Raw genomic sequence first — 27,386 nt, 5'->3', positions numbered from 1 at the left:
ATCTGTGACAATATATATATGCTTAATGGTTACAAATTCTGTTGAACTAGATCTTGTCTACTGATTTTGTTTATTTGGCTTTTCATCACTCTATGTATTATTAGTGATGTATCATGGATAGTTTAATATAAAACTAACGCCTTGCTAGTAAAGAATTCTATCTCTATCATACAGCTTATTAACATTTCTCATTGATATACGTACCAAAAAAGTGTCTAAATAAACAATAATGATATTGTAATTAAGATCTCTTCTAAGAAATAAATTCGTTCAAATTTTGTTGTAGGTCATTACTTGGTATTATTTAGAAAAATATTATTAAAAATCATTTATTTCTACAGACGGTATCAGCAACGTCCCCTACTTAAAGTCCCGTAAATGATTATATATATTTTACAACAATGGCGATATTGTAGGCTCTTTAGCACGACATCATTTTCAATGATTACTTTGTGATATAACCGCTAGAGTACCAAAAGTACATATAACAGAACTTTTTAGTTACGAAATGTGTCAGAAGTACGATCGTAACATTTTTGGAAGAAAGTAGCATCTTGTCAATTGATATTTGACTATATTCAATTACACTACAATTTCTAAATATAAAAAAATTCTTTTAATAAAACGAAAAGATGAAGGAAAATTGAAGTATACCTTAGATCATAGAACATAGAACTAAATGAAGTTCAAGCTTGGTCCAGATTATGAAATAAGCTAAAGTCTTTTTTACATAGAATATCAAGTAAATCCTAATTTTAATTTAAAAATAAGCATAGGATGAAACATTATTCACTACATCATAACAACTACAGGAATTTTTAGTTCTCCTTTTAGGCAATAAAAATTAAAAAATGTTTATCCAATTTAAAAAGAAAATTAGAATATTCGTCGTATTCTTCGTTGAATTTTTAATGAGCGATTGCATCGAAATTTTCGCTCGTGATGCTAAAACATGTAGTATTACTAGCAGTATAAGATTAAGGACAATAGAATACAAGAGGATTTTTCGTCAGAAAAAATAATGCTACTGTACTGTAGTGGCTAATGAGCTTTATAAACTTTCGATATCTTATTTCCCGATTTCGACGGGTGGATAACTAACAACTCGCGACAAAAAACCCTAAACTAAAGAGAAGGTAGCTGAAGTAAATACTGCACGATTTATTGAAATTGAATTAATTGTGATGATGTTGATATTCATCCATCTTAACGCAGTTGAAGTATCAGTAACTGATACACTGATACATCAGTCACTAATATTGACTAAGCTCCTCACCAGAGTGGATCGTAAACTGTGATCAAAATGTTGATCCATTATTATTATCAGTTTGGATATAAAAGAGTTAATTTATCCTTTCCTCCTTTCCCCTCTTCTTTTAATAGTATAGAGTGCCAAATAAACATTACTTTACTGGAATATATACTTTAAAGAGTGATGTCGCGTTGTAAAGTAGAATGCAGAATCTCACCTTTTCTCCATGCATATTCCATGTTCCTACAAAGAGTGAAACTTGTCGGTCAGGAAAGTAACGATCTAATTCCATTTCTTTATGGTGATTTTCATATGTTCCATTACGGATATGATCCGTATAAATTGGTAGCATGACAGTACTTTGGTTAAACTTTGTTGATTTGTTCAGGTTGTGATCATCTAAAGACATACTAGATAATTTCACTCTACCATCTCCTAACTTTTTTAAGTTTTGATCACTATGATATTGCCGATTTAGGTTATAATCGAATGAACCGACGCGATTTCGATAAGCTTGTAGACTACCATTTGGGTTATCACGGCCGTCATGATCCCCTTTTAACTGTATCGATTGGATTGGTGGTAGTGCCGTAGGTCTTAGATCAGTTTCTGATTTAGTTAGAGATTGTTGGCCATGTTGATCCATTGGCAACCTTAATTTTGATAATTTTCCAGTTGTTTGTAGTTTTGAATGAATTTTATCTGCTTGTTGAGGTGTTGATGTCTGCGTTGATCCCTGATAAACACTCCAATTAGTATTCCAAGAGCTATTACTATCAAGCGAATGCAGGCTTCCTCTCCGCTTTGGCGATTGTATTAATGGCTGATTACTACCAATTGCAATTGGACTTGATGGTACAATACGTGTATTCCTAATTCTAGAATAGATTGGGCTTTTATGTGTTTTGTGATCTTGCTTTTTTCTTATCTTGGTAGTTACAGTCCTGTCTTTATTTTTATCTCCATCCTGTTCGCTGTCGCTAGATGAGGATTGCGACTGAAGAAGTGGATGAACAGTAGTACGTCCATGTCTTGATTTATAATTTGGAATAGAAGGCGGATGCGGCATATGCGGTATCTTATGTTGTTCGTCGTCCTGTTCATGATCTCTTACCGCTATACTTTTTAATGTTTTACTATCGCTATTACTCGCTGAAATTCTCGATAATGAGTTATTCATCATCTTGTTTCCTATTCTCTCCTGATCCATTTGAAAACAACAATAATAGGAATCATAAATAGTGACAAAGTGCTAACATAGAAGGACGAAGTAACAATAGTAGCTACAGCGTTAAACCAAAAACCAATACAGGTATACTTATTGACTGTCTTACTAGATATGAAAAATTACCAAAATTTAAATTTTATCTAGTTAGATCACGATACTATTGCTACCTTTAGCTTAATTTTATAACTACTCTATAATAGGACTATATAAGAATAAGTAGATGAAATCCTTAATAAACATTTTATTCTGTTATCAATTTATCTTACTAACGAATGTCATCAAATCCAGTATTGTCGTAATTAGCAAATTTTAAAAATTGCATGATCATCATGAAAAAAAAATTTATTGGTAGCGTAGTGAATAAATGATGAAGTCCTATTCTTATGGTTATGAAAGACCTATTATAACTATTTGAGAAAAGCTGTCTAGCCATTTCAAAAAGTAGCAACAACTACTTTAAGTTTTTAAATGAACTCAATATCAAATGGATATGATAAAAAAATCTTTAAAATCTGTATAAATATAAGTTAAGAAGAGGTGATTTCTGAACAAATTAATACTGAATTTAAGTCGAAATCGATTTCCAGAAATTAATAAAGCTAACTGATAAGCTACAACGTCTATCCTCGCTTGAACTCTATTGATGTTTATGAATTTCCTTGTTTGCTATTAATGCATGATATTTTAAGCCTATAAATTGAGGTAAAGTAACTGCAATTGATAGTTACTTAGTTTGAGGCTATCTAATTATTTAACGTTATACTCGATCATGGTGACTACAGTAAATATCTGGTATTTTTACAATTGACGCCATCATAATAATTAGTACTTTAATAAAAATTATGATCACGAAAAAGATATAATGATGTGGTAGTACGAAAAGTAAACTAAAGCGTATTAGTAAGTATTTTTAAAATTGACAGTAATTCTATGATTATACCCATGATAAAATTTATATTCTATGTATATAAATACGATATGGAAATAAAAATTATGTCCTTCACCTAGTATTTTTATAAATAATTCCATCTACTTGCCTGTTGACATGACAGATTTTTAGTTAAGCTATTTAAGAAAATTTTCGACAATGCATTTTATTTTACATAAATCTCTATCTATGTTGTTCTACAGTATGTGTATACCATAATAAAGTATATATTCTACAGATATGAAAAATAAAATTATGCGTATATCCTGTACCTAGTATTCGTATGCAATAATTCCATCTACTTGGCTGTTGATGTGATAAATTGATGTTTAGCTATTGAAGAAAATTTTCCACAAGATATTTTACTTTACGCAAATCTCTATCTAAAATAATGTAGCTAGTGTTTATAGTCAAGTCGTATGATGATTTTGTGTAGAGGTAGTAATTCAATTACGATACAATGCCAACATACACTATTTGTACTGATACACATGCTCTTGTTCAAACGCTCATATACTGTATGAAGCAGTGCATGCGTATTATCAAGGGTATGATTCAATGTGGTTACTATACTGTACATCAACGAAAACTATGAGATGATATAGAAGTTTAGAGCACCTTTTATTAGTTCAAGATCAACATTTCAATCTAGTAATGAAAATATTAAACGTATACTATATTGGACATACCCTAAGGAAAGATGCCAGATTAAGAGTATGCTCGTCTTTCCACTATTCTTCTCTTTTTAAGGTAGCCGATATACTTATTGATTAATAGTATGAAGCATTTGTATACACATCCACTTATTTGCCTCCTCTGGAGTCATCCTCAAGGTTACGCCTTTGCTTCTCTCTCTCTATCAAATGATTTATTCGAAAATTGACCGAAAGATGTTTTGATCATCTACTATAGTGCTAGCGTGGCTCTGATTGATGGGAGTCTCAGGAGTCTCCCTTAGTTACTATAGCAACCAACAAAAACATGTACTAGTCGCTTTTGTCTGAACTGCTATATTGTACAACATCTATATTAGTAAAATTAGCCGGTAAAGACTTGGTACTGTGTAGTGAGTCAGAGGATCATGTATGGGTTGCTATACTGTATAAGGTGTCCAGTATCTGTACCGTTGCAGTACACTGTACTGTACAGTATAGTACAATACCGTACAGTGTACAGTACAGTGGTGTGCATCGAATTACTGTCGATCCCTTTCATTTTCTCTATAGTAAAAGCTGTTAAAATTGAAATTTGTTACAATGTAATGTACTGTACGGTATGCCCGGTTGATGGACTGATGGTACTGTACTTTTCTATGGTCTGACCTCGGCGGCATGTCCGTCCGCATGTCGGTAAGCACATTCTGCAAATCCATATGCAAATCTTGCATTAGCACTCGGGTTAATAATTGCATTTGCGTTCTGTATTTACCATCGACGAATTAGTCAGAAGGATTGCATAGTAGAATTGAAACTCGTAAATAGATGTCTGAATGTGGAGAGACACAATCAAATTAGAAGCGATACTCTGCCGCCTATCTTTATGCTAACGAAAGACTATCATTGCTTGTTGTCATGGGGAAGTGGATAGTTGAAATGATGGCCCTTACTAGGTAAAGCAGCTCATCAGCGGCATACTGAGCTCAAGTGGATGAGTTTTTTCCTCTTGTGTATCAACTGCTATCATCTGGTATTTGATACTGGACTGTATATGAAATGTAATGATTGATTAATTTCTATTAGCTTAAAGAGTCATTTCGTAATGGGTAGAATAAACCAGACTGTAATGAAAAACTACCGACTGCTATATACCAATGGTTCTTTATTATCTCACGATAATCCACTGGTAGGTAACCAGAAGCTACGCAACATGTTGCAACTTAGTAGCTAGAACATCAAATATTCATATAAGGAGCCTATTAATGATGATATGAACATGGTATAATGAGAACGTAATCATAACTTTACAAGCTAAGAATATGACCTAGGCAGTATATTTTGCATATATAATCACAACTGCATCAATACACTTAATAGATGTCTAAATAAATGCCTATTAAAGCTTTCAATGACAGCCTTAAAAATAAACAATATTAGGTAGTGCCGTTTGTAAAATCTATCTTCGGTAGATCACGATAGCCAGCGTACGAGAAGTATGCTATCGTTGCTACTACAAGACAATTATCTTGTAATGTATAAGTACATCTTGTATGTGCAATTACACTGTTAATACAATCTAAAATCGCAGGGGATTAGAGATACCGAAAAGTCAAAAGTAGAAGCAGACAGACAACGTAAACTTACTGCTAGAGGTTTACCAAAGCAAAAACCGATTCCAGGTGTCGAAAAAGTAGTGGTTGTTGCATCTGGTAAAGGAGGTGTCGGAAAATCAACAACTGCAGGTATAATCTCAACTATTTTATGTTCTCACTATTGAAAATTCTTGCATGTAAGCTGATAGGTTGGACTAAATGTAGTCTAGTCATTCTCATACACTAAAACTATCCTTCAATATACTTGCATAGTAAACCTTGCTCTAGGAATGAAACACGTAAAAAAGGTAATTCTATCCGTTAAGATATGTCAATTTGGTGAATAATTAGTCCTCATTGAAATTTAAAGTTCCCCCGTTATTTCCGTGGAGATATACTTGCTAGTAATGATCTTCTCTGTAACATAATCATTGCAGTCGCTGACTATAGGATTATTAGATGCAGATGTGTTTGGACCGTCAATACCGCGGTTAATGAATTTAAATGGGAATCCTCGACTTACAACTGGTAAGTGTAGCGTTTAATGCATTATAAAAGTTCTACCCAAAATAGCTTGGCTGTCGGATGTATACCCGTATGTACAGGATTTACTTTCATTGAGGATGAAGAAAGTTATCTAGTTGATAGATACATAGTGTTTTATCTTGTACTTTCAATGTTTAATTTTAGATGGACTGATGGTACCGTTAGTCAATTATGAGATACCTTGGTAAGTACTTCATATTTATGAAACAACATATTATTAAATCATCAACTGAAAGCTGGTCCTCTAAGTCTCGCTAATATATCACACTGCTATGATTTTTTGCAGCATGTCAATGGGCTTTTTGATTGATGATGGTGCTCCAATTATTTGGCGAGGATTGATGGTACACAACGTATTTGCCCATAAATGATAAGTCTTATAGCGAGGTCAACATTGTCATTCATATGCTGAAACGTATGATTTGTAATGGATCAGGTTATGTCTGCCATTCAAAAGCTGTTATATACCGTCGCATGGAATAAATTAGACGTCTTAGTTATCGATATGCCACCTGGAACAGGAGACACCCAACTCTCAATAAGTCAATTGGTTCCTGTGACAGGCAAGCAATCATCTACGAGAGTGCTGATTTCTGATATGAGTAAAGTAAACAAGAATTCCTGTTGTGAATCTATTTGAATATGCCTATGCTTAAATTGTAGGTGCGGTCATTGTATCTACACCTCAGGACATAGCATTAATGGATGTACGCAGAGGAACCGAAATGTTTCGTAAAGTGAATGTTCCTGTTAGTATTAAATTTGTGAAACAATGAAGGGTTCTGAACCCGAATTCTATTGTTTACTTTCATTCATTCTACTATTGCGGTGACTAGATATTAGGATTAGTGCAAAATATGAGCTCTTATCAGTGTCCAAAGTGTGGCCATGTCTCTCACATTTTCGGCCATGATGGTGCTCATGCAGTTGCAGATGAAATGAAAATAGAAACGATAGGTGAATCAATTACAGTATATCGATAATAATTATTTATGCATAGCTAAAGTTTTTCTTATTTGCCAATGTCCACTAATCCTGTTGCTTTCATACCATGATAGGAGATATTCCTTTAACATTACGCATTCGTGAAACATCTGATCACGGTACACCAATTACGGTTTTAAATCCTGATAGCACAGAGGTCAGTTTCTTTGCATGATATTTGTAACAATCCATTCAATTTTATGTAGAAAGATACAATCTATCAATACAAGTTACACTTTTTACTTCAGGCAGAGGCGTATTTCCAAGTTGCTAAAAAGATCATTAACAAATTGGCATCGACTTGATCTTATTTTCTAAATACATACAAATATACTGCTAATGACGTAATAAGCTATAGAAAATATGATGTAAGACACTCTAAATCCGTAAAGAGATATTGATGAGATTAGGATATAATAGAGTATTCCATTTCAACATAAATGTATAATTTTATATTATTGTTTATTAGTAACAGACGCTATCATTTGCGTATAATACAGCAATTAATTTTATTATATCTAAATCTGTGGACTTTCGACGACAATTATTTTGTGTCTGGATTTGTAGTTGTCGTACTTCTAACGTACCAATCAGGCATGTAACAGTACAAGGTAGCAAATTGAATTGCTAATTCGCAAGCTTGCTCCAAGTTTTAAGCATGTAAGACAGCAACAAAAAATTTCATTTATGTCCGTACTTGAAATTTACCAGCTTTTGTTATATATTTTACGCCTTTAAAAGCTTTGTATTTCTGCAAGGAATAGATTAATAATTATATAATTAGCTGATGTACATTAAATGTCTGCTTCAGCAAATGTTGCTATTAAAATGCTTTAATACTATTACCTCTCCGTAAATGTCCAAACGGTTAACTTTAATATTTGAAATTGCTAGTTGATTAACTTTAAATTCAACCTAATAAAAGAATGATGTCTCGTATTAGTTGGAATGAAACGTAAAAACATTGACTTAAAAAACATTGCTTGGCTTACCAATATGGTAGGATTCGAATCAGGAGCACTTGCCCCACTTTGCAATGGCATCTATAGAGAAAATCGGGTTGGAAGTTTCAAATTCAATGATGCATAACCTTTTCAACAATCATAAGGCGTATATATATATAATCTGATCTTACACTTCCACGAATTGTAGAGATTTTCTGATGCATTACTTTACCAATCTGGAAGATAATAATTATAATATTAATTACTCGAATTTAAAACACAATTTCTGAGCTAATCCTCAGGTGGGGTGTAAAAACTAACCTCCCAGCGCATGGTTTTGCTAACTGGATCATAAGTAAAATTGCCCTCTAGATAATAAAAAAATCCGACAGTAAGTTTAGATTGCTCATCATAATCACAAGATAGCACTTTAACAGGCGTGATACGTGCATTATCAATTCTACCTGGGTTATTAGAAAGCACTACATTCGATACTACTTTGGGAACAGTCATCGAGATAGCTACGTTCTCAACCTTACAAAAACAACAACGGAAAGATCAATATTAAATCTAATTTCAGATAAAAATTATTCTTAAACTTACTACTTTCCCCATCGTCTGTTTCGGACCCACAGTTATTTCAAATCTGCCGGATGACTGATACAAATACATACGCCATTAAATTATAATACAAGACATTTTCAAGACAGTAAATTTTTTCATTATTATTCAAAGTTCTCGTATTTCTAAAGTTTTACCCCTTGAAACGAGATTGTCGGTTTTACATACACGGGAATAGCGACGACACTGAAGCATTATTATAAGATAAATAAATATAAGCAATTCTAAAGTTTTAGGAGACGATTACCAATCATAATTTAAGCTGTGGCATGAAATAAACTGGTACCTGTTTGTTCCCAACCGGTATGATAGCAATTGAAAGTTACCGTCTGGAGGTACAAATGAAACTACCCGTTCGTTCTATTATAACATTTGAAAGATAATACCGTATATCATATCTTCAATGAAGGCATTTAATGAAATAAAATAAGCTACAATAAAAATAATATTACCTCCCATCTTCTGTATCTTATACATGGGTGAAAGCTCAAATCATCAAACATACGTGGATTGGTAAACGTCATGACTAGATCTATAAAAAATTTAACATTATTGAACAGAAGGATCAAGAGATATTTCAAATAAGATGTATGTTTCAATGTAATTCTTCGTTACCGAATGTAAGTATATGAGTGTATGTATCTATAACTAATGGTTATCGTATCGTACCTGGCATTCCCGACAATTTGCATTGGCATTTTATCTAGATAGTACAAATTTAATATTTTTAGTTACTATAACATCAAATACAGTACTGTGCAGCTCAGCTTTCCATTGGCTTACCGCTCCATTTACTTCAGCGAAAACAGTGGTACCCTAAAGAATGCAAATTAATCATTGTTTTTGCGACGGAAGGTTAGAGGATAAGGTGTAAACAAAATGCAAGGTCTACGATGCTATTAATGAATGACATCTGCTGTAAACTAAGAAAAGTAAAGCTTACAGAAATAATGTTTCTATTACCGTTTTATCTATTATTACATCCAGTTCTTCAACAAAATCGAAGTAAACCTAGTAAATTAACACATAACCAAATATACCATTATATTTTAAGCAGGGTTTGTTATGCCTTTGTATTTTAGATCATCAATATATAGCTCTGTTGACGATTTGCTAGTAAGATCATAGAAATAGTTTATTAGATATAGAATCTTTCAATTACCTCGTTATTAGTATACTTTACGCCTACTTTACGCCAAGGAACATTCGACAATTGTCCAGTTGGAAGCTGACCGCCAACACTTAATAAGTAATTTAGAAATGGATACATTTATTGCGATACAGATGTAAATATCAAATTAGATCATTTATTACTATAACCAGTTTATCTTTAAAATTATCATTTATTTTTGATATTTACTTTGTGCTTCCTGTAACGGTATTCATGACATTTCTTACAATACTTGGTGGCTTTATAAGCTCTTTCAAGACATTTAATTCCGTTGCTAAAGGATAACCATTATCTAACATTTCTTCTAGAATCTAAAGAAGGCAAAATAGATTTATGTAATGGAAATAATTCGCGGATCGTACAAAAACATGCGAATTAGTGTCGTGTTTGGATAAATTTAAATTTTATACGGCAGCAGAGCAGAGTCTTTATTGAATTGTAATAAATTAAAATTTTTTAATATCGTCATGTATACTTTAAGGTATGAGGTCTAAATCGTGTTGAAATACACAATAGGATTAATTGAGTAATACTAAATATTGTATAATAACTTATAATCGTTTCCATAGATTTGAAGTTGAACTCCATATTTCATCTATCCAACAGCGTACGATTATCATTTTCGCTATGACATGCGATAAGAAGTGTAGCAAGATCTATGGAACGTAATTATTTGGATGTAATTGGTAGAAGATGAACAACACAGATACATTTATATGACTGATAGCATTTTATGACGAATATCACTGCACTCATGTTTCAAAAACAGTACATACAGTATCATCCGTTTCGCTTTCGATAGGCATAAATCTAAGTATCGACTGAAATTTTTGCAAAAACAGATCTCTTCGATAATATTTCGAGAGTGAAAATTGATGCCATGAATACCTCAAAGACTACCACACTATTATCTTTGATGGTCAATTCGGTACAGCTAGAGAAATAGTCCGTGATGGTATCGACGACACGATGAAGAAATTCGATAACAAATAGAGGAGGTACTAGCCATGTAACAGTAAAAAACAATCGGTTAGTTGATAAAAAGCAGTGGCAAAAACGCTAGATGATAAAAAAAGGGAAAGTTGTATCATCAACTTGTTAGTAACTTGAAATCGTGTGATAGTTACCTTCGCCTTGGACTACTGCGATGAAGAATAATTTATTCCGGTATATATTAATTAATATATGACGTGGAGCACCGATAGCCGTGGGAACATCATCTGGCGAAGAAGCCTAAAAACAAAAGGAAATAGAAGCAAAAATGGATTGTATTGCTTACTTGCACTAGTGTTTCTTTGGTTATAAAATACAATAATTTCATTTTGATGACACCGATTTCAATATCAAGTCAGTACTGCGTGTCTCTCTCTATTTACGATCCTACTTTTAATTTTACCTGATTTAATGCTTCAAGAAAGTGATCGCAAACAGAACGACTGACCACACTTTTCCAGTGCTTTTCGAAGAACACTTCGCTACAAGTTTATTGGGTCAATATTTTCGAGAAATATTAGTTTATAGCGAAATTTTATACCAATAAACACCGTACTTAATAAAGGAATCAAGTATTTTATTATACTGTAGTGGTAATGCTATTATGATTCATCTATCGTCCATTCGCTGTAGGATTAGCTTATGGTAGTCATGATTGCTTTCAATAATACATCAATGCGTCAAGACTCATCCATTACTATCGTATTTTCAAGCCATGGCACAGTTGTAAAGTAAATAAGTTAACTTTTAGTGTAATAGTATTATTCAATAATTTTAAGCTACGATTGCTATACCAATTTTTATTCAGGATGAACAAGCTGTGAATCATGGCTTCCTTCTTTCCTTGGCTGCACAGGTCTACGTCGTCGTCTGACCGTTTGACGTAGCGTCAGTCTTCGCGGCTGAGACTCTTGATTTCTCTTCTGAAATCAGTTTCTGTTGCAGTCATCCAGTTGAGCACGACAATATGGTCTAGAACAGCAGCCAAAGTACTCTACAAAGCAAGTAAAAAAAAAGAAAACAAAATGGTCAGTATACGAACGTGAAATACTGAATACTGTAGTGAATGTACTCTCTATCTCAGCTATGACGTCAACGACGAGTCCGCGCTCCGGTATGGAGTCAGGGACGGACTGCAGAGAGACTGCCATGATCACTAGGATTACGCTTAATGCGCATGCTTCGTGCTTTGTAGAATGACTACACTATACTCAGTGTATTGTATGGAGTCAGGGACGGACTGCAGAGAGACTGCCATGATCACTGGGATTACGCTTAATGCGCATGCTTCGTGCTTTGTAGAATGACTACACTATAATCAGTGTATTGTATGGAGTCAGGGACGGACTGCAGAGAGACTGCCATGATCACTGGGATTACGCTTAATGCGCATGCTTCGTGCTTTGCAGAATGATTACAACTGTACTCAGTGTACTCACTGTACTCAGTACTGTATGGAGTCAGGGACGGACTGCAGAGAGACTACCATGATCGCTGGGATTACGCTTAATGCGCATGCTTCGTGCTTTGCAGAATGACTACACTGTACTCAGCATACTGTATGGAGTCAGGGATGGACTGCAGAGAGACTACCATGATCACAGGGATTACGCTTAATGCGCATGCTTCGTGCTTTGCGAAATGAGGACACAAAGAAGGAGCAAGCCAGTGCTCAACTACTACTCCGCTCATCTGCAGTCATGGCATGGACTACTAAAATATGTTAGTCCATGCTCATGGGTTACTAACTGTAGATTTCCTACTGGAATTAATTAATCCACGATGGCAGTCTTTTATGGGATCGTTCTCATGCTAGGCGTAGTACAGTATTTGTATTGAATATTTCTGCTCAGGAGTATTAGTTTATCTCTGTTTCCGCTATGCAAACATGTCGTATGCATACCACAGTGATAGGACTACTGCCACCGACTTCCATCCAGCAACTTCTGCTTAAATAGAGTCGCTGACTACAATATTATAACTTGACAATCTTCTGTGTCACTGAATCTACCTTGAGCTTAGGTGGTTGCGATCTTAAACTACTGTATTTAGCGACTATGAGTAATACATAGTTCACGCTGAATCTCGATTTCTGTCTACTTTCTTCCTGATACAAATCCCTGCTATTAAATTTGTTCCAAAGCATTACAAAGTTTGTCCCGTAAACTATGGAAACAAAAATGGTTAATTATTCCAACCTCTACTGCATCAAACTGGGCGTAAATTACTTAAATACAATATTTCCAACGCCTGGCTGTTACTATTCTTCTAATGATGTTTCAGTTTGGAAAGAATCAGTATTTTCGAGACATCAATAAATTTTACTCCTTTAGTTTATTTATATGCTAAAAATTTACTTAAAGATAGAAATAGCGACTGAATTTGTCTTTGATTTCGCAAGACTCAATCACTACCATCTCAGCATTAGCAGTTTTTCTTGGATTTCGGCTACGTGCCTCATTTTAATTGATTGTTACGTATTATATATATATACATAGATAATAATAATATATTCGTAGTAAACGGTATACAAGTACAGTATGTTCGTTTTCTGTATATAAGCGTAAAATAATTTACGTACGTGTGTATTCGTATTTACATTAAAATACTATCAAAGCTACAGGAAGGTGGCATCATATTAATTACAGGCGGTAAAGCTGTGTTTTGGCAAAAGTGTCAAATCATATAAATTAAATTTTAAAACTTGAGAAGACCCTGTACAATAGTCGTAAAAAATACTCCTTCGCTAGTGGACAATCACAAATTATCAACAGAAGTCGCAAACACTTATAAACAACTTAAAAATTCTATCATTTGTCATTCGATCATAAATCAATAATCAAAACAGTTTCGTTGGACAATAATTGCAATCAATAGACCCGTACATACGTAAATTAATTTTCATCAACAGTTGGTGAACTAATTTCTCTAATAGAACAATTATATCTTGGGCTGCAGTAGAATAAATTGCTTACAGTGTTTTTATTATTTTCAACTCGTCTTAAAATAGATCACTCTACTCGTATACATCGGTCATGCATTTAGTATTTTTAAATATGGAAGATGTTTCTTCTAGCAAGCTCGACAGTATAGAGTCGGCTACTTGCATTTTTACGCACGTTTCATCCTTGTCGTAATCAATCCAGTCAGGTTCCTCTTCGGCCAATTCTTGTGCTAATATAGAATCCACCAAGTCTTTTTTTAAATTTTTCTTTGAAACTGAACCTTTTCCAGTTTTAAGTTTAAGGAGTTCTACTACGTAGCCAATTGTATGTTCTTTTATAGTTTTATTACTTGCATTCAAAGGAGTACCACGCAGACGGGCTGGTAACCGAAGGCGTTTAGGCTTCATCCACAAAGGTAAATTGACATTTGCATTTTTATTGTAATCATAATATTCATCTAGGATTTCTTTGACTAAGTCAAAAATCATCACATGATATGAACGAAGGCTAGATTTTTCAAACTCGGTATCAGCCTTAATGTCAGTTTCATTATAGTTAAAATTTTCCGGGCATTTTATTTCAACATCAGCGCCATTCAAGTTGTGATGGCTAATAATTTGGTCAGTAGCTGTAGAGACAATTTCTTTAATGTACTCTTCCGTATGCGGGACAAAATACTGAATTACCTCCTGATTGGTTTCAGGTGTAACTGTCGGTTCATCTTCAGGTAAGACTTCGTGGATGAAATCCTGATAATTTTGGCTGTTATTCTCAAAATCATGGTATAACTCATCTACTTCCATATCAAAGTTTTTCAAGTCGTTTAATTTACTACGAGGTACTGAAGGTTCCGGTAGTTCAGATAAGTTGAGTAAGGAAGGTGTATCATCACCTTTCAGATCTTCTATTGCAGCGGTCTGGGATTGAAACGGTAAGACATTCGGTTTTTCAGCACTCATTACTTCTTGATCATGCGAGGCAGATTCCTGTGCTTTGGTACGGCTTTCCTTCGACAATCGTACCTTAAATACTGCAAGCAATGCATCGTCTAATAAATTTACCGTCATGTTCGTCGTAACAGTTTCAAGACTATTCCATTGGTATGATTCGCGTGACGTAGTAGCAATTGTTTGATCATCCTTTTCACCAATATCGGATGAAGAAATGCCAGAAAAGGCGTCAGATAAATAGTTTGTGTCTGAATATTCTGCCTCCTTATTTGCTAAATCTTGTGAAGGATCTACTAATTCTTTATCTTTATTGCTATCTGAAAGATAATCTTTATTAGAAAGATCCCCCATTTCAGTATCAATCTCATCGTGAGATGAATGATCAGGTGTCCTAGATATCATTGGATCTACGTTTCGATTACTTTCTAAGGAGTTTTCTTCATCACTAGCTGCACTACGCGACAAGGCCGATTCAGATCTTTCTTGTTTCACATCTGAATCAATACTTTTATCAGAAAGACTACCAACGACATCAGATGTTGTATGCATTACATTAGCAGGGGTTTCGTCTGCGGGGAAGTCCTCACCGTATCGTAACGTTTCCTTTTCGATGCTTACTGATGATTTATTGGAAGTATCGTCTTCGATAGATTCTGAAATATCTTCAGATATAGATGTATCTAATTTTTCTGAATCTATAGGTGGTTCGTGCCAGTCATCTGCATCAGGTTTAGGCGATATTTCATTACTCTTCTCATTCTCTGCACCTTGAGCATCGTTTAAAATACTTTCGACGCGTGAAGTACTCCTATTACTCTTAAGATTTGTTGAAGCTTTGCTACTAGAGTAAGTATTGGAGGCGAAAGAATCTTGTGGATCATTTAATTCTATATTACCTCCAATGGGACTATTAGCAGAAATAGTTGAAGCCGAAGAAACATCGATATTGGATGCCTGTGATTTTATGTCTTCTTCTACGGATGTATCAGCAGAATCTGCTATAAAACGATCTGATACATCTTCTAAGATTTCGTCCACAGAAGGTTTGACGACGTTTTTATTACTGGAGGCTTTCGAAATGTCTTCATCTTCCAGAATGGACAAGTCCTTGTCGTCTCCCCGTTGTTGCGTAGCATTTTCAGTAGATCCATCCCAATCGTCTGAGTAATCAACGTAATCGTGCTCTTCATCCTTATTATCATCGAATACAGGAGTTACAGTCCTACTTGATGATACCGAAATGTTGTCCTGACTCTTTCTAGCCGAGGTTTTAGACATTTTACCGCTACTGTCATCTTCTGTATGCCTCTCAATTATAATCATGTCGTGCTGAATATCATCTATGGAAGAGGGAACACTTGAATTGACATCAGAATGAGGAGTAACTGTCCCACTTGATGATCTTGTAATATCGCTATTACCAACTTCAGAAAGCGCTTTTTCGAGTTCATTATCTTGTGGTTGATCATTTCTTGGCATTTCGGCAACGACATGCTTATCTTCCGAATCATTACTTTTAGCATTTATTATTAAATTTGATTCAATATCAACATCAGATAAACTAGCTTCTAAATTATCCTCAATAGGCAGAGGAGATACTGATTTTTGCGTGCTTGATCCTGTATTCTCTATTAATCAGAAAAATAGTTTAAATTTCGGTTAATAAGAGTATCAACAGAATTATTTACATTGCTGAAGGATTACTTACCATTACCAGATTTCTTGGACATATTATTATGAGACTGAATCGACGAATAACTGTTCTCTTCACTAGATTGAAGTTGTGTCTGAATCGGTACAGAAACATTAGATATAACTTTTGACGCCTTTTTACGTTCACTGAGACTCTTATTAAGATTGACCAATTTCTGCTCCAACGCTGCATTTGTGGGGGGTTTAACTACACTTGAATGTGCAAATTCCTGAGATTTATCCGAAATTTCTGACTTAACTTTGCTAATAAAGGTCTCTACTTTATTTAATTCTGCGCGAAGTTGTTCTTCCTGCTTTCTTAGTCTATCTTTCTCTAATTTTTTTTTCTCTTTAATTAAATCTTTTGCAATTTGTCGACGTAGCTGTAATTCCGTAGCTAATTTTCGTATTCTTCCCTCAATATCGCTGAGATCAGACGCAGTTTCTGTTGTCGTTTGAGACTCGTTAGCAGAAGCTTCGTCTTCACTGCTAACGAAAGTATTTGAGTAAGAAGAATAACTGTTGGCTGATTTGTTCGCCAAAGCTGCGCTTGAATATTGCTTATCACTAAATTTTTTTGAAGCTGAAATCTCGTCGAGGCTTTCCTGTATTGCCTGACTAGAGGCAGAGGCCGTATGCAACGTACTTGGTTCAGAAGATTCAAACGTGCTATTAGCATATTCTGACGGGATAGAATTCGAAGCTTTTCCGGAGTTAATCTCTTTCTGAGATGATTCGTTCTCCAGTGGAACACTAGCTAAAGAGTTAATAGAATGCAAATCTCCAAACATTTCATCATTTTCTTGAGTACCCTCGTTTGTTGTAGATATCGATTTACTTTCGTTTGAAATTTCCTCAGCAATAGAGTCTGAGTTCTGACTCCGAGTGTAAGAGTCACCTAAGTCGGAGCTATCTAATTTAGATTGGCTTGGTGTCACTTCTACACTATCATTACTCGAACTTGTAATATGATTATACTCATCATTGAGTGATATGTTAGGACTTTGTTTTGTTGTATTTTTGATAGCGTCGTGTTCTGCTAGATTTGAACTATCATGATCATTGAATTCATCGGTAGAAAACTTTTTGGCTGTTCCTATCTTTGCTCCTTTAGATGTTGATTCTATTAGCTGGCTAGTTCCGAGTTCAGCGACTTTATCTAATGTAAGATTAATTGCACCCTGCTCTTCATCCAAATCATTTTTCCATGTTAGCAGACGCTTTTGCTTATCTAATAATGCATCAGCTTCTTTGCGACGACGCTGTAACTTTTGCTCACGGGGAGTTAAAAATCTACAGCAGATAAATCAGAAAGAGAATGTAAGTTTATTATTCACACATAAGGAAAAGTTCTTGGCATTTACCTTTCCGAAAAGTGTTTCTGCATATTTTTCAATTTTTTCATAACAGTAGTTTCTGTTGGAGTTGAGTCATCACTTTTCGATGCGACAGAAACGACATCAGGAGACGTGGACAATCCCGCAGGTAGCCTTGAATCCATGACCTCATCTTCTGCGCTAATATCACTACCAGTCTATTAAATTTTAAATATTGCAGTCTTAAGAATCTTAATCGCCCTTAATTTTTTACAAATGATTATACCGGAAAGCTATAAACCGCTTTTATACATACCAGTTTTTGATCTAATACTGATGCGTTCTTATCATCTTTTGATTTATGCTTAGATAATTTACCACGATATGCTTGAGTTGTTTTTCTAATACGATCAATTTCCTTTTGTTGATACATAATTAATTTTCGCTCTTCTTGTGCAGCTCGATTGGCAGCCTTGAGTCGCTTAATTTCAGCCTAAAGATTTGTAGAGTTCTTATCAGGATCGTGTTAAACTGTATACTTGCACTTATTCACTGGACCTAACCTGTTCAGCCTGGAGATGTAGTAAAAGGCTCCTTTGACGCTTACGCAACATAGGCATTTTGTCGTCTTCACCCTTACTACGAAATTTTCTGTTGCGAATAATATACGACAAGCAAGAAAAGTTAACTAAGTTATAAGAAATATCATCTCGATATATATTATTTCCATTATTTCCTGCTAGATTTATAATAGTACTTTTTCAGATGTTCTAGCCACGCTATTTCGGCTTCTGTTTTTTCTTGCACTACTTTCTCACGCAGATTTAGTAGAGCGGCTTGATGTTTAGCGCGCACCATTTCTTCCTTCATATATTGCTGTACCATATATTTTGTAAATTTACCAAATAAATTTTTTTTAACAAAAAGAGATTTTCCTTGATTGGATGAAGGTTCATTAAAAGTCGCAGCAGGGGATGCATCCTCCTATATCACAAAAATCTTGTATCAAATTTATAAATTTACACAGTAATTAGCCTCGTATATCATCGTACCGAACTATATGAGATGCTTGCAGTGTCAGAAATGTCGATATTAGATTGACCATTTTCTGAGCTATAGCGTCGACGATGGCTAACGGATGGCAAAACTTCATGAAAGGACTTGTTCCATAAATGAACGAACAAGAATTGGATAATTAATATTATAATAAACATATCTAAATTGAAAATATAAGACAATCATAATACCTTGTCTGCATCCGCTGTTTCTTGTATAGTCGATGATGAAGAAAGGTCTTCAAATCGTGAAGTATAATCATGCGAACCAGATGACCTCACTATTCAGTAAAAAAGTACACAAATATAAATATGAGTCAAGAGTAAATTAAAACTAACTTATAGTTTAAGTAACATGCTCTACCATCGATGTTTTCGCTTATATCTTTTTCGGATGAAGCGGTAACAGATAATTCTTTGGCGAAGCTGTACATTACAAAACAGCATATATTAATTCCTATGATTTCAACTACACATCAAGAGTTATCACAATCTCGATATCCCTTCGACAACAAATATATTGCAATGAAATCATTAAATTAGTGCATTATTACCTAGCACTCGAATCAGTAATTGAAGTTTTACTTGAGCGATTTTGGCCGGAATCGTTTGATAAATGTTCAGACACGACACTATTTTCAACATTGGATTTTGAGAATGATGAATTCGATGCCTTGCTGGCCTCAGCAACCTCTGATTGCTTATTCGATATAGGTGATGAAAATTTAGAGGAATAGGATCCATAACTGACGGTATCATTTGATGAAGTTTCAGATATTTTATAACTATCGCCACCGTCTTTTCTAAGATCGCGAACATCCTTGTTTAGTACTGACTGAATAGTGGCAGTTGCGGCATTACTAGCTGTTTCAATAGCCAAACTCTTGGCATTCACAATGTGATCTGCAACAGTATCCGCTAGCTTGGCTACTGTAGCAGAATGGGCCTGTAAAAAGACATTTAATTCTGTTAAGTTTGCTTTCAAAGGAGTATCTCTTCGTGGCAATTATAACATGTTGATATACCGATTGCAACTGCTGTGTAAAATTTATTGCTGTTTGAGAAATGGCGGATTCCACCTAAACAGATCAAAATTTAATATATGCACGTTGAATATAATCTTATAGCGACAATTATATCATCACAAACCTCTTTTAACCTTTGAGCCGCACTTCGAACCGACTCTGAAGCTTCCGATTTAATTTCGGCAAGCTTCTGGCTAGTTAATTCAGAAGCCGACTTTAAAACATCTTTTGCCTAATAATACAAACACAGTATGATTTATGCTCGTACTGTACAAAGTGTCTAGTATAATGTTAACTAATGCATACTTCGTCAAATCGCTTTTGCACCTCCAAGTTGTCTCTTTCCGCAGCAGACTTATATTTATCCATTTCTTGCATATGTTCGTACTGCCTTGCCTAGAAAGTCAAATGCAGTTAAAACTACGGAGAAAAATTTCTCTAATCAATATTATATGCATAAAAAAAATTTTACCTTAAGAATTTGAGCTAGTGAAACGGTTTCTTGTTGAGCAAATGAAATGGCTCGAGCTTTTTCTACTTGGCTTAGCTGACGAACTGACTCATCGATAGATTCTAAATATTGTAATTCCGCATGAAGACGTCGTTCGAGATCTGCAGGAGACAAGCGCTTTTCTGATAGTTCGTGCTTGATAGGACGATCCGTTTGCGTAACGTTATCTAAAAATGTCTTCGCTTGACTATTGTCAGATAGCTTGTGATGAGGTTCCTATAAAATAGCACATATATTAGTGATAAATTCACTATTATACGCGTACTAACGGCACTTTTGCTCTAACATTGACAAATGAAAATATACCTTTACGGCATTATCGTCTTCAGTTGTATTTGAATTGCTAAAAATTTCTGATTCTAGAAGCTTAGGCGGTTGAGCATTAGGAGATACCAGATTATTAGCAGATCTCGAAGGCGCTTGTACTGTTTCCTTAGCTGAATCTAAGCTGATCCGGCTCGCCACATCATAATCATTGTTTGAATCACCTGCGTATTTAATATGCATGATGGTATTTATGTTCTATTACTATCTAGGAAATAATTCTAATAAAAGCTTTGTCCTTAATATTTGATAATATTGTGAAATATGCTTTTTACAATAAATACCTCTCGCAATATTAGAGTCATTAACAGAATCACGTTGAGATATTGATTCCGATAGCACGTCAGCAGCAGTTATTTTATCAGCTGAAGGTTCTTCAAATGAAGTACTGTACTGATCAGTGCGATCTGATATTTGCGATTTGGATAATTCTTCGAAATCATTTTCATAGTCCAAATCCTGTAATGATGAGCTCCCTTTTGCAATACCACTCAACGGCTGAACATCATGGTCACGATTATCTATCACCAAAATCAGATTGTGAATAAGTGCGTATATGATCATAATTTCATAGCTACCAAAGTAACTTACAGTACTATTATTAGTGCTGAAGTTAGCTACATTAAAATATTCAAGGACAACACAGTAATAACCCTTACTTCTAAAATTTTCTTTATATCTTCTATTGGAATTTCTAATCATTAACGACACGGTGCTAACACTGTAAGAATTCAATTGAACATTGTCGGTATAGCTATGTCAACATTAATTATTGTAATCAAATTTACAGAATCTGGATATATAATTACCCATAGTTGTTAGGAAAAGCGGAAGGTAAGCTTTTCCTCCATGGTGACTGAAGATTTTCAGGCTCCCCCAGCTTCTTTAATAAAATAATAAAGTTCTATGTATGAGCTAAACTGACAATTCATCACGGGGCTATTTCTTATTTATCACTTAAATCAATCCTTTCTGTAGTAAACACGTATAACTAAAGCTCTGATAATATTCATTAACCTCATTGGATACTGAATCAGAATTGCTTCCTTCAAAACTTTTTCGATCATCACATTGCTCTTCATCGTCAAGATCCAATGGTCCAATCGCAGCTTTGGAAGCTTCCAAAGCATCAATGGCTTTCTTATATAGTTCGTCAAAGCGAGATGTTGTTTGAATCGAAACGCTTGGTTTACCATTAACATAGCTTTGATTAATGTTATCACTAGATGTTACATTATACAGTTCATCTGCGTTTTGATCATTTGCTGTAAATTCTTGATGGATATTACTGGTTTGTAGCTTATTTGATTTAGCATATTGACTATCCAAACTTTGATCATTTACTTGATCTTCAATAACTTGTAACTTAAGAGCTACTGGAAGGAGATTTCCTTTTTTGATCGTATTCCTGACCTGGTGACCTCGATAATACGCCTGAATGATAGATGCAGCTCTATTTTGAATTATCTACACAAATATTTATGTATCTCAGTTAAGAAATTAATTAAATCATCGTGAAACTTTATGGTATTCAAAAGAATATTTACTCAGAATATAACCATACCTCTTCATGATTATGTTTGGCTAATAACTTTAAGTTTTGTATTCCTACCAAAAAAATGCTGGTATTAATTGACTAATAAAGGTTCCAATTAGTATATTACTTTTGATAGAAACCTGGTAATTCACGTTCTTGATCAATGTCTCGATGAAAAGTACTTAAAGTGACGTCTTTATCCTCTGTGCTATCCTGTGAAAGCTGTATAGCGTAATTTTGAGGAATGGATGGACTTATCTGTTGACTTTTCTTAGCAGCTTGCAAGGCCATGAACTTTCTCGTCTCTGCTTCAATCCTATCTTTTAACAGAATAGCAGCTGCCTTTATGGATTCAATGCGCCTTACTTTAGTGGATTGATTTTCAGTAATTACAGAGTCTATACAAACCAGAAATGCGAACATAAAATAATAAGAATAATTTAGTCATCAACGTGTCATGCATGCCATTACAGTAAGTGTATAACAATGTAAAGCCACTTCTAGACTAATTAGACTCTATGTACAGTATAATATAAGATACTATACATTAACTTAGTATTTGTTAAAAAAGATAAACTTATGACTACATCTATATTGTATAAAAAGTTCACTACTTATCTTACCGTGATGCTGTTGAGAGATTATCTCATTTTCTCCATTATGATAGCGCGAGCCACCCGAACTGCTTCCATTCATAGAGGTATTGTCTTTAAATTGATTAGATTTTCCTTCTATAGTATCTAGCAATTTAATTGGTAACTCATCAGTTAAGATAACAATTTACGTACAGTTAATTATAGATTTTAAATCGATAATCTTACTAGTAATCGTAGAAGAAGCACTATCTGTGATTTGATTCTCTCCATTACTAGATTCAACTTGTTCTTCATAATTATGCAAAGTTGATATTGGTGGCTGCCAGACATTTGGTATATCTGATTCGATATTGAATATTTTCTTACGTGGATTTATGTCTGTGTTCTGCACGTTATTTATAAATCTATAGTCCTGCTCAGCGGTACTAGAAGTAAAAGTTCCTTGCTGTACAATATGAAATTTTGTGACTTTTTTTCTTGATTGTCGTAAATTAGCGGCGAGTAAAGCTTTTTGTTGATTATAAAGATCCTGTAAAGTCAACCCAATATCTTAGTATTTTGCAACAGCCTATCAAAAACTTAAAATAAAATACGAAGTATAATTCTATATGCTTTTATAACTTCTATCTTGTCTAATGGCTATTTTATCATAAGTTCCTGGTGGGGGTGGTAAAATTTTATCAACTTTGCAATTATTTTAGCAAATACTATAAATAAAAGATTAACCTGCAACCGCCGCCGCTTCTCATCGTTATGAAGCTTTTCTTTTTTTCTCTGTTCAAGACGTTGCTTATTTCGTAAATTGTTTTTTTTCTTTTGATACTCTTGTACTTCTTTCTGATCATAATGACGCTGCTTTGGCAACGGTTTTGCATGTTCTTTTAAAAGTAAAAAAATTAGAGTTATGTTAAGTAAATTACCCACACTATAAATTTCTTGCCGGTTATTTTATTTACAAACTAAAATAAAAATAATATCTGCAATTAGAATCGCTTTAGTTTTAGCTTATTTGAAGAAATATAAGTTATGTTTCTTTGGGGCTCGGATAAGCCATTCTAGTGACAAAATTGTTAAGAGAGACAGCTTTGCAGTGTCAAGTTAATACTACGGCTTATTAACAATTCAACGAATTAGGAGGTACAATATGTCATCATCATCAGTTATATAAATCATATTTTAACCATTGCAAGGAGGATTACAATGATTTCAAATGGTTATTTTAAAAATTTACAAATGATAAGTACAGTATAAAAATGCTTTGCACTTCATTCCATTGCAGTACTTTACCTTGAGTCTTTGTTAGAGCCGCTTTACGTTTCCGAGCAGTATTCTTTGACGATTTATTGATAGACTGTTGGTTATTTGTGGTATCTTCTAAGATAATTGAAAGAATGCATGATTCCACATATTAGACATAAAGAAAATGTTTGCGATATAAATTGTATTCAGTGACAATTGCAATTAAACCTTTTAATTCGCGTAATATTTGATCGGCTATTCCTCGATATTCGGTATTATCGTCATCACTCTCAGTTGGTGACGTATCTTCAAAGCGATCGTTATATATCGAGTCCTCTTTTTCTTTACTACTACTTTGATCCTCCTCATTTTTTTCTAAATCACTTTTATAGTTAGCATCACTAACTCCTTTTGACGACGTAGGAGTACTTGCTCTCATTGCTGAATAAGTTGATGAAGAGGAAGCAGATGATGAAGTTCTAGAGTAATCCTGCTGTGGTGGAGGGGATTTACTTGTAGGTTGAGATGATTTCGTCTCTTTAAAAGCGTTCCGAATGGCTTCTTTGCCCTCACGCCAAGAATATGGCGTTATTTGAGTGACGGGGGGCTTGTACTTTAGATTGACTTCTTTCTCGGCGTAGCGCTGGATTTTTCGAATAGTCTTTTTACCTTTTGAGATTATTACTGGCTTTTTATTATTCTGGGTTGTAGTCGTTGTGGGTTTATTGAAGCGCAAGTTCATTTGATTACCCACATTATTTCGTACTCTTTGGCTAATCCTTTTAACTGTAAGACAATAAAAATAATAATAATAATTATATTCCCATATTAGAAATATGAGTAAGACAGGCATTTTACACTTTAACAATGAAATACCTATAACAGGTTCTTTCTCTTTTATCGTTGTAGTGTACTCCTCGAAAAGATTAAAACCCTTATAGTTTGGAGGAGCGGGAGCAGTTGCTATCTTCCTCTTCGAAATAGAGCAAGTCTCCACATTGAAAGCCGGCGAGATTTTTCTTCCTGCATTATTTACTGCATGGCCTTATCATGTTATATAAATCCGCAAGTCATTGATACAAATAACTTGTATTCAAAATTATAACCCTTGGTAATAGTTACCTTTATTGCTATAGCATGCACATTTTACGGTAGCTTAACTAAAAAATCATAATGGTACGTATAACTATACGTGTATTCATCCTACTATACCTTTTGTCTTCCAGTCATTTATCTCATCATTTTCCAATGCTTTTCTATCACTACCATGTGTAGCTTTACTTCTAGCTTTGGTCATAGATTCTATTTCATTCATAATTTTACTACCGGCTTTCATTGTCCGAGATGAAGAGATATCTGCCATTCTATCTTCTATATTTTTGCATTCTTGTGTCGATGTTTGATTGCCATCCTCAGCATTTTTGGTTAAACTACTGTCGGTTGTTGGCTTGTGGCTATCTGCGAATCGTACTTTGGCACGATTGGCTTCGTCAGCAGTCACTTTGTAATCACTATTCAATTTTTGACGCTTAGATGTGTTGACTTCATTTAATGTATACGAAGGTACACGCTGAATGACTACTTTCATTGGATTTTCATTTGCGTTTATTGTTTGCTTAAATTGGTCATCTTTCCTCCAGTGAATAGCAGTGGCCATATTCATTTCTTGATTGTCACTACTTGATGCCGTTTGTAACTGTTCCTGCGTTTCACGGAGCTAGTACCATTAATCAAACGAAATTATTATTCATTGGCTATCGTTGGAAATCATTAATTTAGAGATTGCGATGTAACAATGGCATTCTGAATGGACATAGAGTGTATAGAAGTCCTACTTTTGGCTTAGTATACGCATAGTAATGGTACAGTATGATAACATTGCAGTACAGTGACTATAGCGTGTACGATCTATACTTATTTATGTTGTAAAGTTGAATGAAATTGAGATACATTTTACTACCAAAGATAGTATAAAGAGGCAAAAATAAAACTGTAATGTATATATACTGCATACAAGCGATCACATTTAGAACTCTACGTAGAATTGGAGTAAATTTACCTTGATTTTGACCTTATCAACTTTGCGTAATATTCTGTCTACATCTTTAGTCAATAATATGGAACAAAATACATTAATTGTATTGAGGTAAGGATTATCAATCGATTACGATCTGCTTTATAGTAGGATAATTACATCTTTTAGGTCTAGCAGATTATAATGCAAGAATAAAAAAGAGACAGTATACTTATTCCAAATTCACGCAGTCAATCGATCTACTCGATTGTACGCGTAGAAGATGGTTAACGTCTACCAAGTACACTACTGTATGTTGTGGTGGCTCTTACCTGTTACATAATTTTTTGAAGGATAGGTAGTTTTCAAATAGGATGGTTGATTTGTTTTTAACATTGACCAAGGCCCAATTTTTGGCTGCTGTGAGCAGTAGTAGTAATGATTATGTATTCTTTATGTCGTTGTCCAATTTGAAGTTATGGGATCGATTTTGACAACAAAGTCTGACGAATCATCCGCAACGATCATCCAAGCTGCAGGTACAAACAGTAATGCTTGCTAATTTGTTAGAATGTTACTCTACGTATTACACAATAGCTCTGATAACTACGATGAACACCGGTTGTACGTCTGTACCAAACTAATGGAAGATTGAGCATCAATGTTATTCTAAAAGTGCAATTGCAATCTATTCCATGCTACTTTACATCGGGGTCTGCGAGGAGCCGATGACTGGCTATAGCGTAAAATTTTGAAATAAAGTATGTGCAGAGCTACAGTATAATAAGATGCTGGGTACCGTACAGTGTGCAAAAACAGTCGAACAATCAAGTCCTGTCAGTACTGTACTGTACAGTACTGTCCTGTGTTGTACAGTACAGTACAATGTGGTACTGTAGTGTACAGTGTACTGTACACTGTACAGTACAGTAGTGAGTCTAGTGACAGAAACCAGTTGATAAAAAACCGTTGAAAAAATGGACAGTACAGTAGTACTGTACTGTACTGTACACTGTACAGTGTACAGTACAACACATTACAGTACAATGTACAGTAGTCATGTACTGTACAGTACTACTGTACTGTACTGTACACTGTACACTCTGCTGCACAGACTGACAGAAACTAGTTGATAAAAACCGTTGAAAAAATGTAAAAATGTACACAGTATGTATATGTATATGTATACAGTATGTACATATATATATATATATATATGTACAGTATACTGTACTGTATACAGTACAGTACAGCACTGTATGCATAT

The 27,386-nt window shown here is 34.4% G+C and overlaps 4 protein-coding genes across 4 annotated transcripts; 1 reads left to right on the top strand and 3 right to left on the bottom strand.

The window, feature by feature from the left end:
* Window positions 1-686: 686 nt before the first annotated feature.
* On the bottom strand, window positions 687-2,462 carry TRIADDRAFT_53206 (uncharacterized protein; the record flags this gene model as incomplete). Its single annotated transcript, XM_002109274.1, has 2 exons — window positions 687-749; window positions 1,470-2,462. 2 exons carry the CDS (start codon window positions 2,460-2,462, stop codon window positions 687-689), a joined length of 1,056 nt encoding a protein of 351 aa, XP_002109310.1.
* A 3,229-nt stretch (window positions 2,463-5,691) lies between these two features.
* Window positions 5,692-7,491, top strand: TRIADDRAFT_20803 (uncharacterized protein; the record flags this gene model as incomplete). Its single annotated transcript, XM_002109836.1, has 10 exons — window positions 5,692-5,806; window positions 5,930-5,964; window positions 6,094-6,184; window positions 6,347-6,386; window positions 6,489-6,546; window positions 6,639-6,804; window positions 6,866-6,951; window positions 7,039-7,159; window positions 7,261-7,343; window positions 7,435-7,491. Coding segments are annotated over 10 exons (852 nt in total), but the record flags the coding sequence as incomplete, so codon positions are not given.
* Window positions 7,492-7,871: 380 nt separating this feature from the next.
* Window positions 7,872-11,744, bottom strand: TRIADDRAFT_21237 (uncharacterized protein; the record flags this gene model as incomplete). The annotated part of the gene is made up of 19 exons (XM_002109273.1): window positions 7,872-7,937; window positions 8,033-8,101; window positions 8,179-8,229; window positions 8,322-8,366; window positions 8,452-8,498; window positions 8,595-8,664; window positions 8,734-8,787; window positions 8,889-8,937; window positions 9,038-9,111; window positions 9,204-9,283; window positions 9,421-9,454; window positions 9,535-9,567; window positions 9,715-9,762; window positions 9,914-9,992; window positions 10,112-10,233; window positions 10,811-10,923; window positions 11,050-11,155; window positions 11,319-11,397; window positions 11,710-11,744. The coding sequence occupies 19 exons, from the start codon at window positions 11,742-11,744 to the stop codon at window positions 7,872-7,874; spliced, it is 1,254 nt and encodes a 417-aa protein (XP_002109309.1).
* Window positions 11,745-13,931: 2,187 nt separating this feature from the next.
* Window positions 13,932-25,762, bottom strand: TRIADDRAFT_53203 (uncharacterized protein; the record flags this gene model as incomplete). The annotated part of the gene is made up of 28 exons (XM_002109272.1): window positions 13,932-16,438; window positions 16,519-17,795; window positions 17,867-18,036; window positions 18,135-18,311; window positions 18,382-18,469; window positions 18,576-18,694; window positions 18,871-18,978; window positions 19,066-19,154; window positions 19,238-19,299; window positions 19,428-19,819; window positions 19,899-19,952; window positions 20,023-20,130; window positions 20,205-20,294; window positions 20,371-20,625; window positions 20,716-20,897; window positions 21,018-21,254; window positions 21,393-21,487; window positions 21,543-21,616; window positions 21,751-22,200; window positions 22,298-22,341; window positions 22,411-22,668; window positions 22,894-23,010; window positions 23,092-23,395; window positions 23,593-23,744; window positions 24,154-24,240; window positions 24,334-24,891; window positions 24,982-25,149; window positions 25,318-25,762. 28 exons carry the CDS (start codon window positions 25,760-25,762, stop codon window positions 13,932-13,934), a joined length of 8,667 nt encoding a protein of 2,888 aa, XP_002109308.1.
* Window positions 25,763-27,386: the final 1,624 nt, after the last annotated feature.

The sequence above is a fragment of the Trichoplax adhaerens genome, genomic scaffold, assembly GCF_000150275.1.
Source record: "Trichoplax adhaerens TRIADscaffold_2 genomic scaffold, whole genome shotgun sequence".
In the NCBI taxonomy this organism is placed as follows: Eukaryota; Metazoa; Placozoa; class Uniplacotomia; order Trichoplacea; family Trichoplacidae; genus Trichoplax; species Trichoplax adhaerens.
Note: the sequence above shows the minus strand (reverse complement) of the source record. Positions and strands in the feature narration are given on the sequence as shown.